Source organism: Planococcus citri, chromosome 2 (assembly GCF_950023065.1).
Source record: "Planococcus citri chromosome 2, ihPlaCitr1.1, whole genome shotgun sequence".
Taxonomy (NCBI): Eukaryota; Metazoa; Arthropoda; class Insecta; order Hemiptera; family Pseudococcidae; genus Planococcus; species Planococcus citri.
The window spans coordinates 75,384,694-75,398,588 of record NC_088678.1 but is presented as its reverse complement, the minus strand read 5'-3'; the positions used below and the strand labels follow the sequence as shown (position 1 = coordinate 75,398,588).

General features: G+C 35.1%; 1 protein-coding gene across 1 annotated transcript; it reads right to left on the bottom strand.

The window, feature by feature from the left end:
• Nucleotides 1-11,622: 11,622 nt before the first annotated feature.
• Nucleotides 11,623-13,676, bottom strand: LOC135837750 (sex peptide receptor-like). Its single transcript, XM_065353132.1, has 2 exons — nucleotides 12,737-13,676; nucleotides 11,623-12,658 (listed from the first exon to the last, which is right to left on the bottom strand). Exons 1-2 carry the CDS (start codon nucleotides 13,378-13,380, stop codon nucleotides 12,250-12,252), a joined length of 1,053 nt encoding a protein of 350 aa, XP_065209204.1. The 5' UTR covers nucleotides 13,381-13,676; the 3' UTR covers nucleotides 11,623-12,249.
• Between the last annotated feature and the right edge of the window lie 219 nt (nucleotides 13,677-13,895).

Genomic DNA, 13,895 nt, shown 5'->3' with positions numbered 1-13,895 from the left:
TCATTTCTCTTCGAAGATATTACATTTGATGAAGATTTCGTTTTTCAAAAAGCTCTTTCTGAGACTGTCTATTTTCGATTAGGTACTTTTTTTTCTTAAAAAAAAAAAAAAAAAAAAATTAGTATTCCCGGTATACGTATTACGTAGACAAGTTATGCATTTTGGATATGATTGGTTTTTTAATCATATCTTGAATCTTGAAAACGTGAACTGTGGCGAAGCCAGGATTTTTTCAAGAAGGTAAAACCAGCTTTTTAGGCATGAAAAATCGAAATTGAAGGTAATTTTCTGAAAAACCTTTTGTAATGTCCGATGATTTTATGAAAATGAAGGTAAAATTACTGCTCGAGCGCAGCGCGAGAAGGAAATTTTTTTAAAAATATGATCGAAAAAACGTCCGTTTTGGCACCTTTATTGTTCTATTTTGAATGTTTTTGCTCACATAGAGGGACGATGGTCCATTCGCCTCCTGGCTACACCACTGTAAATTCACTGCTGCTGCTAAACTTGAGATGTTTTTCTTCCTGACTCAGTTTCTTCGTTATCCACTGTAGCTAGAGGTGTATTTGTTGGATGAGGAATTGCACGTTTGTTCCGATTGAACAAGGATTTAAATGTGGTTCTGAATTGCTGACTCAAGGTGTAGTATGCCATAAACGTGATGGATGTATTTATCAGAGTTATTGTCATAAATATCTGTACCAGTGATTTGTAACAATAGCCCCAATCACGCTCATCAATCATTCTCAGCAACCGTAAAATCCCTCTTGGAAATTCGCCAATGAAAAATAATGCCACAACTGCTAATAATATCGCTGTCGATCTGTTGGTTTTTTGTCTCGTTTCGACATTTCTCATTTCACATCGGGTGCTTGCGGATGGACTTAATTGCTCGCGATGGGTGTTTCTTGCTAATAACGCAACGACGATTCTAAAAACATTAAAAGAAAATTCTATATAGGCCTACCTTGCTAATTACTTTTTCTGGATTGACCGTGATTACTCACCTTGAAGTAAGTCCGGCCAACACCAATGGAAACAATACTTTCATCACTCCATAGAAGATAGCTCTTATTGAATACGTGATGGGATTTCGCATTCTGGCTATGTAATAGGTTTTTCCATTTGTGTTCCGTGCAGCAAAATCAAGTGACAAATAATACGGTATAGCATGTGAAACGAAGCATATGACGTATCCAGTTATCACGACATTACGAGTAATTTTCTTGGTGCACCAATTACGTCCCTTCAACGGATGCACTACAGCTATATATCTCCATGTAGCCAACTGCACTGTCAGAAATATCGATATAAACTGAACCGTGCTCGTAAAAATACTGTTGTACTTATAAACTATTGTCCAACCGTAATACTGCTCTAGGTCAGAAACACTGTTAAAATGAATTCTGGCTATCCAAAATTTTACAATCTGAGATTGTAAATATAGGAAATCTACGAAGGCCAAATGAGCGAGTATCATGTTCGGCGTCGACTTCATAGTTTTCCTTGTGAATACCAGTAAATTGAGTAAATTCAAAATCATCCCCATCAAACATATCGGTATGGTGATGTTTATATATATATTTTCATAATAATAAACTTCAATTTTTCTAAATGTGTCTCCACAATATGGTTCTTGGTTTGACATCTTGGTCTTTTGAAGGTTAGTTATCAATACCTGAAAAGCGATTGTATTTAAATCGCACGTAATTTTCTTCAAACTGACGCGTCCGTTTCCTCGTAAGCGGATATAATTTCCCAATCAATTGTACGAGTATCAATGATATTTAAATGATGATCACTTTTCGAAATTCAATTGTATTTAAGGTTATTAGTGCGAGTTGATCGAAAATTAAGTCAACATTTCGAAACGATGATTTCTGCGTTTTCAACACATATTAGGTACCTACGCGAAACCTTTTTCAGGAGGCCGTTATTTCGCGATCAATTTCGAACACTTACTGGTGCACGGTTGGTGATGTTATCTAAATTATTACAATGCCTACGACATTATAGATTTTTGATTGCTCATTGCAATGACGCATCCAGTACTATCAAGTTGCAAAGGAAATGCGCAAATGGAATGATTTTTACCGCATGGATGTCCACATAAAGTGATATTTCAGATATGATTACGGTCATTTATACACCGTTTGACGTGTGTATATTTCAATAATATTTGCTCGAAAGAGGTCACAGTCATCGAGATAAAGCTGAAGTGGACTTGTCTGATTTCGAATAAAAAATTGAAAAAATTCCGGTGAATAGGAGCTCTAAAAAAAATGGGAAAGTACGGTTGTTTATTTAATCGGAATCTCGTTTGAATAAAGTACCTACATAAAAGGTATCGTTACCTTCGAGTAAGCACTTTTGAGAGAGTTGACAAATGAGAAAGCAAGTATGTAGGTACTGTCTCGACCTACTGAATTGTTTTGTAGACGTTTCAAACTGTCCTTAAGCTATAGTTCAGTGGCAAAATGTATTTTTTGGGCGATAAACGGCAAATTATGATAAAGCTTTGAAATTTGGAATGATGAACAAGGACACCAAAAGAAAATTTTTAAGCCCGAGAGGCAATCGCCAAGTCCCATAGGAGGGGAATGGGAGTGATTTGGGGGGAGGGTTCAACCCCCCATTTTTCCAAATGGGGCTAACGGGGCGATATTGGTGTCAATGCCATATGATTGAACCTCGCTGAGTTCGAAAATGCCATTACTTTCAAAATCTGAGGAAGAGGCATGCCTCAAATTTGAGATTTTCTGAGTGAAGTTTTTGCATTTTTCTCAAAAATACCCCAAAATTACAGTTTTTCAACTCTAGACGACACGCTGACCTTCCATCGACATTTTTATGGTCATTTTCGGATTCTAAAGGTCAATTACAATGCGAATCGACCATGAATACTTTTGCATATCTCTAACCTGGGTATACGTCTAGAAGGGTTAAAAATTGATGTTTTTTCGGTATTTTCTTGCAAAAATCGGTATTTTTCACAATAAATCGACATGTATATCGAAATGTAGGTTTTCAAGGACGCTGATTTCAGAAATGCTATCAGTTTTTCATTTTGGTCGAAGCTAAGGGGATGATACTGTATTCAAGGGGTGGGGGATGAAATTTTTCACAAAAAATCGACATGCATATCGAAAAGTAGGTTTTCAAGGATGCTGATTTCAGAAATTCTATCGATTTTCCATTTAGGTTGAACCCAAAGGGGTGATACGGCATTCCAGAGGTGGGAGATGATATTTTTCACAAAAAATCTCCAAGTATCTACCATGATTTTTGAACAGTAAAATCATTATTCAATACGGACAAATTTTTTATGTCACTTCAGTAACTAGCCGTTCGCGTAAATACCACGAATAATCGGAAATATTTGAACAAAATTATGTCGAATTATTTAATCAGACTCCCACTTCTCTGAGCCGGAACACGAAAGGTAATTGAGAGAAAAAGATTGATATACTTACATGTCGATTTTTTGTGAAAAATGTATCCCTTCACCCCTTGAATGCAGTATCATCCCCTTAGCTTCGACCAAAATGAAAAACTAATAGCATTTCTGAAATCAGCGTCCTTGAAAACCTACATTTCGATATACATGTCGATTTTTTGTGAAAAATAGACCTACTCCCCATATGGTCTCACCCCCTCCCCCTAGGAATCGAAAAAATTATTGCAAATTTGGGTTCGATGGTACAAAAAACATTGATACAAACATCATTACCTCGGTAGTAAGAAAATCTGCACTTACGTTGATTACATTTTCTAAAATTGATTCAACTGAACAAGACTATACCTCCCATGAGGGGTGTAAAAAGTGCCTCCGAGGCTTATTCAATGGAATTTGCTTTGTAGTATTCGAAAATCGACATTAGAACCTTCTCAGGCTAATTGTATCCGGTGCACAGTTCAAAAACCCCGATTTTTGCAAGAAAATACCGAAAAAACATCAATTTTTAACCCTTCTAGACCCCTCTGTACACTCAGGTTAGAGATATGCAAAAGTATTCATGGTCGATTCGCATTGTAATTGACCTGTAGAATCCGAAAATGACCATAATGTCGATGGAAGGTCAGCGTGTCGTCTAGGGTTGAAAAACTGTAATTTTGGGGTATTTTTGGGGAAAAATGCAAAAACTTCACTCAGAAAATCTCAAATTTGAGGCATGTCTCTTCCTCAGATTTTGAAAGTAATGGCATTTTCAAACTCAGCGGGGTTCAATAATGTGGCATTGACACCAATATCGCCCCGTTAGCCCCATTTGGAAAAATGAGGGATTGAACCCTCTCCCAAATCACCCCCATTCCCCTCCTATGGGACTTGGCGATTGCCTCACGGGCTTAAAAATTTTCTTTTGGTGTCCTTGTTCATCATTCCAAATTTCAAAGCTTTATCATAATTTGCCGCTTACTTACGGTTTGCCACTGAACTACTAGGTTTTGGTGGATTTTCAGATTTTGCTGTTTTGGAACAATTTCCACGAGAAGAACTAAAGTGAAATTCAGCATAAATGCAGCGAATCTTTTTAAGCGGGAGCATATTTTTTACAAAATTCAGAGGAAGCGCCAGAATGGCATAAACCATCGCTAATCGGTTTTGGAAGATTTATAATTGAAAATTCTTCAAATTAGATGGTAAAATAGTAGGTACTTTGAAACATGAAATCCAAAATGAATTTTGAAAATGCGAAATTCCGCGTCGTCAATGTGTACATTTATGTTTGACAATTTTCTATTGGGAATAGAAAATTTTATTGTTGTTGCCTGAAAATAAGTATTCTGACGTGCAGGTATTTGATGACAAACATTTTCAAGAGTCCATCAGCACCATACGAGTAGCACAGTGAGAAACTGTGTAGCCTATCTACCTGTATCTGTATCAAAACTTCATATCGAGAATACATCCAGAGGAAAGCTTACTTATAATATAGGTACCTATCGATCAGTCTTTCAAATTCCGAAATGAGTTTTGATCAGATCGGACTTATTTGAATGTTTATCATTGTGCACTTTTCTTTTTTTGAATTTCATTGGCAAGATTATTCTCACGGATACTGGACGCTCCAAAGTTTATCACGAATGCTTTAGACGTTTAAGGTTTTGTCTATGGGTATTTTTTTTTGGATTTACCTGGTCATCAAGAATCAAACACTTTTTTTGCGTTTTGAAAGAAATTCAATAATTTTTTCATAACATGATACATTATAAGTACACATTTTATTTTGCACATCTTACATTAACAATTTAGCGCTTGCATGTGAATAAAACTGTGTACTGTTTAGCATTATTACAGTAATCTATACTTTTATAGCTGCTTAATTACTAGCATACATTACCTTGCTTATGAATAATACCTAACATATTATCTATTAGTTATTCACTATTAAAATCCATTATTTGAGGTCGAATTATAAAACCACAAACTGAATAAGAGAATAAGATATGAATTCCACGCTTCAAAAAAATGCAAAAAAAAAAAAATGTGTTTCAAAAAATTCAACTTTTCTGTCGTTTCTACAAATATTAAGTAAGTTTTGAAAGTGAAACTGGAATAATGATGAATGATAATTTCTTAATTTTACATTAGGCTTAATTAAAAATTTACGCATACATTCAGCTTCGAAGTCCACAAATCCCAACTTTCAAAAATTTGGATGAATCGGAGGGATTCATTTTTTTTTTTTCAATTTCAAAGACGAGCTAGACGTATTTTGCAAAAGAACCTTGTTTGTTCATAACAAAAAGTTGAATCGAAAATTTTTGTAGGAAATGTCAAATTTACCTGCCCCTATCAATTTCCAAAATAGGCACCTTTCTTCCTAAAAAGTTCGTCCCCCATCGTCTCTATTTTCTTCATCACCATCATTCCTCTTTCTAATAGGTACGTGATTTTCTTCTGAATGAATTCTCTTTCGAAACTTACTAATTTCTCGTATGAGAATTCCCCGCTTATCCAATCTGTATCGATACCACACCACTCCTCAATAACTAATAGTGATAGAGGTTTGAACTTTTTATCGACATTTTTTCTCATCCCAGTCAACCTCATGGGTACAATTTTTTTTTAAGTAGTGAATGCTCAATTCGACTGTCGTAAATTTCTGTGCCTTTTGAGTTTGTGGAAAATCGCTGAATCCTAATCTAGATAGGTAAGTAGCCTAAATGGACATACTGCTGCTAATCTTCAGACGTTTTTCTTCCTGATTCGGTTTCCTCGGTATCGCCCAAAGCAAGAGGTGTATGTGTTTGATGAGAAGTTGTACCCTTTTTCAAATTGAACAAGGATTTAAATGTGGTTCTGAATTGCTGACTCAGGGTGTAGTATACCGTAAATGTGATGGATGTATTTATATCGGTTATTGTCAACAATATCCCTAACAGTGAATAGTAACATATCTCCCAATCATGAAGATTAATCGCCATCAGTAACCATAGAATCCCTTTTGGAAATTCGGCAATGAAAAATAATGCCACGACTGCCAATAATATCGCTGTGGATCTATTGGTTTGTTGTCTCATTTCGGCGTGTTTCATTTCACTTCTAGTGTTTGCGGATGAAGTTAATTCCTCGCGATTGGTTTTTCTTGCTAATAAGGCAACGACAATTCTAAAAACATGAAAAGAAAAATCTACATTTATGTAGGTGTATTATTACTTTTTCTCATTTGTATGTGATTACTCACCTTGAAGTAAGTACTGCCAACACGAATGATGGCAATATTTTGGCCAATGATCCAAAGACAGTGCATTTTATTGAAAACATGATGGGATGTCCCACCAAGCCTTCGTAATAGGTTATTCCGTCTATGTTTCTCGCATCAATATCCAATGACAAATAATACGGTATGGCATACGAAACACAGCATATGACGTATCCAATTATCACGACATTACGAGTAATTTTCTTGGTACACCAATTACGTTCCTTCAACGGATGTACAACAGCTATGTATCTCCATGCAGCCAACTGCACTGTCAGGAATGCAGATATGAACTGTAATGAACATCCTGAAATGTCACTATACCAATAAAGTAGTGTCGATGCGTAAGACTCTCTAAAATCAAAACCACTTTTAGGTTGAATGTAGTCCATCCAAAAAGTTACAATACGTATTAGTAAAGCTATAAAATCTACGTAGGCCAATTGAGCGAGTATCAGATTTGGCGGTGAATTCATGGGTTTCCTTGTGAATACCAATGCGTTGAAAAGATTCAAAATCATCCCCACCAAACATATCGATATGGTGATGTTTATATATATATTCTCTTCATAATAATCGCCAATTTTCAAAAATGTGTCTCCACAATATGGTTCTTGGTTCGGCATTTTGGTTTCTCATAAGCAAAAGTTAATTACCTACCTACTTGATGAATGATTGTAAAGTATCTATTCATTGAAAGTGCATTTTTCTTTGAAGATTTCTTTGTTGGGCACACTGTTAATCAGGCGGGCGAACGTGTTTTGCAGAAAAGCGTCAATTCGCGAACAATCTCGGCCACTCATTGATTCAGCTCTATCATTGTTATGCAAATTTTTATCGACAGAGACTGATTTTGAATATTACGTTGTTGGTTTTATCGCGAATCGTTCATTTCAAAAGCGAGATTTATCTAAATTTTCTGGTTTTTTTTTTCGAGAATATGAAAATACAAACTGTAGCTTCCGTTTCAACATTTCCATTTGAATGTAGTGTTTTTCACCTTTTTCGCGTATTTTTAATCAATTAGGTAAGTAGGTACACCTTTTACAGCACGAACACTTTAATCACGAAAAATATAAAAAATTATGAAAAATTAATATTCATACTGTGAGACGCATTTCGGTCATCACAGGTAAAAGCCTACTTAATCAACATTTTCATATCAAGTATTTCAAGAATGCAGTTGATAAAGTGTACCATTTTAGTAGGTACCTAGTTTTAAAATTACTCGCTCGAAAAAGGTCTCAACTACTCGTAGGTAGGTATGTTGAAAAAGTTGAATACCTAGAAGAATATAGTGATCGGTGATTTCACACTTCAACTGAAATTTTGTTTTCTCAGCACGACAGAAAAGAGTGTTTGAACGACAACAGCAAACGACAATAAATGATGTGGTAGCGACAACTTAGGTCTTTACAACGACAGGTTTTCAACGACAAAATAATGAGTCAGCACAACTATTTTTAATTACGAATCATGACAGCTCCTCCCGCCAAAAAAGCATGTCTAAGCGACAGAATAAAATTTTGAACACGACTAATTGCAGTTTGAAGATACAAGAAAAAGTGATAAATAAAATATCGGATTGGGATGCTTGCAAATAGTTAAAACTTGCTCTAAAATTACTGCAAAAACTGTGTAACAATTTTCAAATGTGAAATGTGAGCTTCCCATGGACTTATTGAGATTGCAATTTGCACAATAATATACCTGTATGTTCTATAATAATGTAAATGCGCCAATTTTTCCAAAAAAAAAAAAAAAAAAAATGAAGTTCATGACATTTTATGACATTTATTTTCAAAAACATGGCGTGTGACATACCAGTCGATGGGGTATAAAATCGTGGAAGGAGGGCTAAAAATCTCAATACCAAATGTAAAATGTAAGGAAGGTGATGCTTGCATGGACCAAAAAAAATCATGCCAAAACCGTTGAGAAATTTACTGTGTACTTACACAAAATTTACCACTTTTTGAGAAATACCCACTTATCATTTTATGAAAATTTCTAATTTTTTTTTCATTTTATTCGATTTGTAACTTTTTTGGTAAAAATAGGCGTGTTGATGGATTAAAATAAAAATAGATGTGTTAACAGATATTTCTGTCGTGATTTTTGTTTTTACTGTTGTCGTTCAAATTATTTAACTGCCGTTCAATTTTTTATTTGTCGTGGACATTTTTTATCTGTCGTGCAAATATATGATTGTCGTTCAATTTTTTTTTCTGTCGTTCCATTTCTTTTTTGGTCGGGCATTTCTTTTATTTGTCGGGCCTGTCGTTTAGACCACCTTTTCTGTCGTGCAATTCAGCTATTCTGTCGTAACGATAAATCATACCCTTAAAAAAAATGTCGGAGCCAAAAAATTCCCCCCACCCCACCACCCTTGCTCACAATAGTGAAAAAACGTCTTTTTCGGGGGAAAAAGTCATGCTTCAACGAGTTTTGAAAAAAAATCTGTATTCACTCAAAATATATGGAGGAGACTGTATAATGAAATTACATAGGTATTTGAGATTCTGTGTCGATCTAAGCTATTGCCATCAAAATCCAAGGCCACTTTTAGGGTTCTACTGACCGATTGAAAATTTGTTTATCTTTTTTTTAGGGAGGGGTGGTATTAGTAGTTGGTGTATTGAAAATATTTCTTTCGCAAAAAATTTGCCATAATGACGAGAAAATATTGAAAGATAATAGGTATATTTCTGAAACTGAGGAAATAATTTGGAACGCAGTGATGCCAATATTTTAGGTTTCAAAGAATCGAGAAAGATTGGCAGAAATTCCTAAATTTTTGGTAATTTTTCGAAATTGGCAATAACAATTAAAAATATGTAGTATAACAACCCTGCAAACAGCAAACCGGCGTGCACGTAAATAGCGCAATAAATCAGCTGTTTACAAAAATTCCCTCGAAAAAAGAAATGAAATATTTCTTGAAAAAGCAACCTTGCATAGTGGGAAGTGTAAAGAGAAATAGACAGAGCAAACAGAAGTGAGAAACAGGAAGAAAAAAAATTGGCGGGAATCCGAACTCACGTGCCAAACCGGTACCTACACTTTGAATGCGTATTATTCGAAAATACGTTTCCGACGTCAGGTACCTACTGTACACTTATTAAGCGAAACTGTTTTTACAGATGAACGTTATTTCGCAATCAATCTCAGACACTCACTGGTTCACAGTTTCAACTTCGCCCATTAAAATTTTATAGATGTTTCTTTTCTTCGTCTACTCCGCGACGAACAGGTTTCTAAGATTTTTTCTGAAGTGTGGCCAAGAATTTAGGAGACTGGCATAGGGAAAAATTACGATCAATTTTGCCGAATAAAATGAAACGTTATCGCGGTAAAATATTTTAAAGTTTAAAAATTTTTGCAATTTATCATCCCTGGCTCCTTGAACTTCAAAAATAGGCAATTTATCAAAATAACGTTTTTGGTTTGCGTCAATTCGACCAAGAAGTGTTAAGGGGGAATGGACGATTTTTTTGAAATTTTCCTGAGGAAAGACTTTCAGAAGGGAAGACTAATGGCGCAAATCGCAGCCTTCTAGCCCTTTTTTAACGGCTGCGAGGGGGTGTCAAAGTTTTCAGTGAACTTGAAATATCATCCATTTCAGCAGTGGGTTAAAATGGAACTTTTTCCAATATAGTTAGGGGTTTTGAAAGGCTTTTTGGTGAAATCATAAAAATCAGTGTTGCCACTTTTTTTTTGTACGAAAAATTAGCTCGATAAGTTTCAAAACGTGGTTTTCATATCGTTCCCACTCTCAAAAATTCTGAAAAAAATATATTATGGACAACTTTTCATGCTGAACAACATATTAAAAAATTGGGATGGCATTATTTCGTAAAGTCGATTTGAAAAAATGAAAGTTTGCGAAAAAATGTGATTTTTTAAATTTAAAAGCAGGAAAAAAAGTTTTGATTGGTGAAGTTGACTCATTTGACCCCTATTTTTACATATCCGTTGAAAAAATTGAAACCCCCCTTTCACTCGATGCAATGGAACGGACTCATCACAAAATAATCAAAATTCGAAAAAATTAAAAAAATTAACAAATTTCATTTTTTTTCGCTATGAGCGTGATTCTTACCAACTTTTTCTTGTAATACGTCAGAACGAGGTCAAAATAAGACAACTGAATAAATTTCAACTTTCTTTGATGTTTGGAATTGAAAATGAATTTTTTAGGATTTTGATTTTTTGTGATGAGTTTATTTCATTGAATGAAACATTTTTTTCAACTTTTTCAACGGATACATAAAAATAGGGGTTAGTCGGGTCGACTTCACCAATCAAAACTTTTTTCATGTTTTGAATCAAAAAATTGCATTTTTTCGTAAACTTTCATTTTTTTTAAATCGACTTCACAAAATAATGCCATCCCAATTTTTCAGCATAAAAAGTTTTTCATCTAATATATTTTGTTCAGAATTTTTGAGAGTCGGATAACGATATGAAAACTACGTTTTGAAACTTTTCGTGCGGATTTTTCGTACAAAAAAAAGTGGCAACCCTGATTTTCACGATGTCACCAAAAATCCTTTCAAAACCCCTAACTATTGGAAAAAGTTCCATTTTGGTAGGTATCGCTGTTATCGAGTAATCTACTGCTGAAATGAATGATATTTCAAGTTCACTAAAAACTTTGACACCCCCTAGCAGCCTCTAAAAAAGGGCTAGAGGGCTGCGATTTGCGCCATTGGTCATTCCTTCAGAAGATCTTTCCACAGGAAAAATGTCAAAAAATCGCCAACCCCCCTTACCACACTTCTTGGTAGAATTGACGTGGAATGACCCAAGCATGAAATGTTCTAAACTCTATCGAGCAGATTACGGTTTTTGGTGGGAGTGGGCAGTGTAAAATTTGTAAATATGGGAAATAATAAAATCGATTATGGTAATTTAATGTAATGTAATTGTTAAATTATCAACATCAAGGTCTCGATCTAAATTCTATTGAAATTACATAGGTACGTACTTAGCTTAATTTAAAAGGTAATCTTAATCATTTTACTTGATCTATATGCGAAATTCATCTGAGATGATTGAATAATTTCCCTTCAAAAATACATAAAGTTGATTGAGATTTCGTTTTTTAAAAAGCTCTTTCTGAGACTGTCTCTTTTCGATTACTTTGAATTTTTTTAAAATTCGCATTCCCGGGATACGTATATAAATGAGCAATTTATTCATTTTGAATGATGGTTTTTTATTTGTAAAAATGACGTGTATGGTTTTGTAATACACGATTTTTTAAATTATAGTTCAACAATATGAACAATGGCGTAATCAGGATTGTTCGAGAAGGCGAAACCAGCTTTTTATACATGAAGAATCGAAATTAGAGGTAATTTTCTGAAAACCTTTCGTAGTTGTGCGATGATTTTATGGAAATGAAGGTAAGATTACTGCTCAAGCGAAGTAAAAACGCCCATTTTTGCCTGTTTTATTTTGAGCTTTTGCTCACAAGAGGGACGGAATGGCCTCGTTCGCCCCCTAGCTACGCCACTGTAAATGAACTGAGCTGCTGCTAAACTTGAGATGTTTTTCCTGACTCGGTGTCTTCGGTATTGCCCGAAGCAATAGGTGTCGTACGCTTGTTCAAATTGAACAACGATTTAAATGTGGTTCTGAATTGCTGACTCAAGGTGTAGTATACCATAAACGTGATGGATGTATTTATATCACTTATTTGCATAAATATATGCCCCAGTGAAATGTAACACATGCCCCAATCACGCTCATTAATCGTTCTCAGTAACCATAGCATTCCCCTTGGAAATTCGGACACGAAAAATAATGCCGCTACTGCCAATAATATCGCTGTCGATCTGTGGGTTTTTTGTCTCGTTTCGACATTTTTCATGCCTCTTCGGGTGTTCGCAGATGGGCTTAGTTGCTCGCAATGGGTTTTTCTTGCTAATAAGACAACGACAATTCTAGAAACATGGAAATAAAAATCATCTAACATAGGTCTACCTTCATTATTACTTTCTGATTTGACTGTGATAACTCACCTCGAAGTAAGTCCTGCCAACACTAATGACGGCAGTATTTTGGCCATTACTCCATAGACGATGCCTTTTATTGAAAACATTATGGGATCTCGCTCTATGGCTCTGTAAGAGGGTTTTCCGTTCATGCTACTCGTTTCAATATTGAATGACAAGTGATACGGTATAGCAAACAGAACGCAGCATATGAGGTACCCAGTTATCACGACATTACGAGTAATTTTCTTGGTGCACCAATGGCGTTCCTTCAACGGATGCACTACAGCTATGTATCTCCATGCAGCCAATTGCACTGTCAGACATGCAGATATGAATTGAACCGTGCCTCCAAAAATATCGGTGTACCAATAAAGCATTGTCAATGCGTAGGATTGTTCTCGGACAAAATCACTTTTAGGTTGAATGTACATCATCCAATATTGTTCAGTAAGTAATAGTAAAGCTATAAAATCAACAAAGGCCAAATGAGCGAGTATCAGGTTTGGGGGCGAATTCATAGTTTTCCTCGTGAATACCAGTAAGTTGAGTAGATTCAAAATCATCCCTACTAAACGTGTCGGTATGGTGATGTTCACATATATATTCTTGTGATAATAAACGGCAATTTTCTGAAATATGTCTCCACAATATGGTTCTTGGTTTGACATTTCGGTCTTCAAAAATAATAATGAATATGTACTTGAAAAGCGGTTGTATTTAAATCTCACGTTAATTTTCTTCCAACTGAAGTGTCCGTTTCCTGGTAAGCGGATACAAGTTTTCAATCACTTGCATTAATGGTATTTAAGTGATGATCACTTTTCGAAATTTAATTGTACTTATAAATGCGAGCTCATTGAATATTATGTCTTGTAATTTCAAAACCACGATTTCTTTCCATTTAATACTTGCTTATTACGCGAAACTATTTTTCAGAACGGCGGTGTTGTTTCCCGATCAATCTCGGCCACTTACTGATTCCTAGCTACCTGCCTATCTAAGTAGATTGTAGATATGTTATTCAAATTTCTTGTCATCAAGGACTGGTTTTGAACATCGGCGTGTTCGTTTACATATTACCAATCGTTGATTTTATAAACGAGATTAATCTACATTCGCGGAGAAAAATTTATGTAGTATAGAGTGCTATAAATTGTAGCAAATCACCTTCATTTGTGGCATC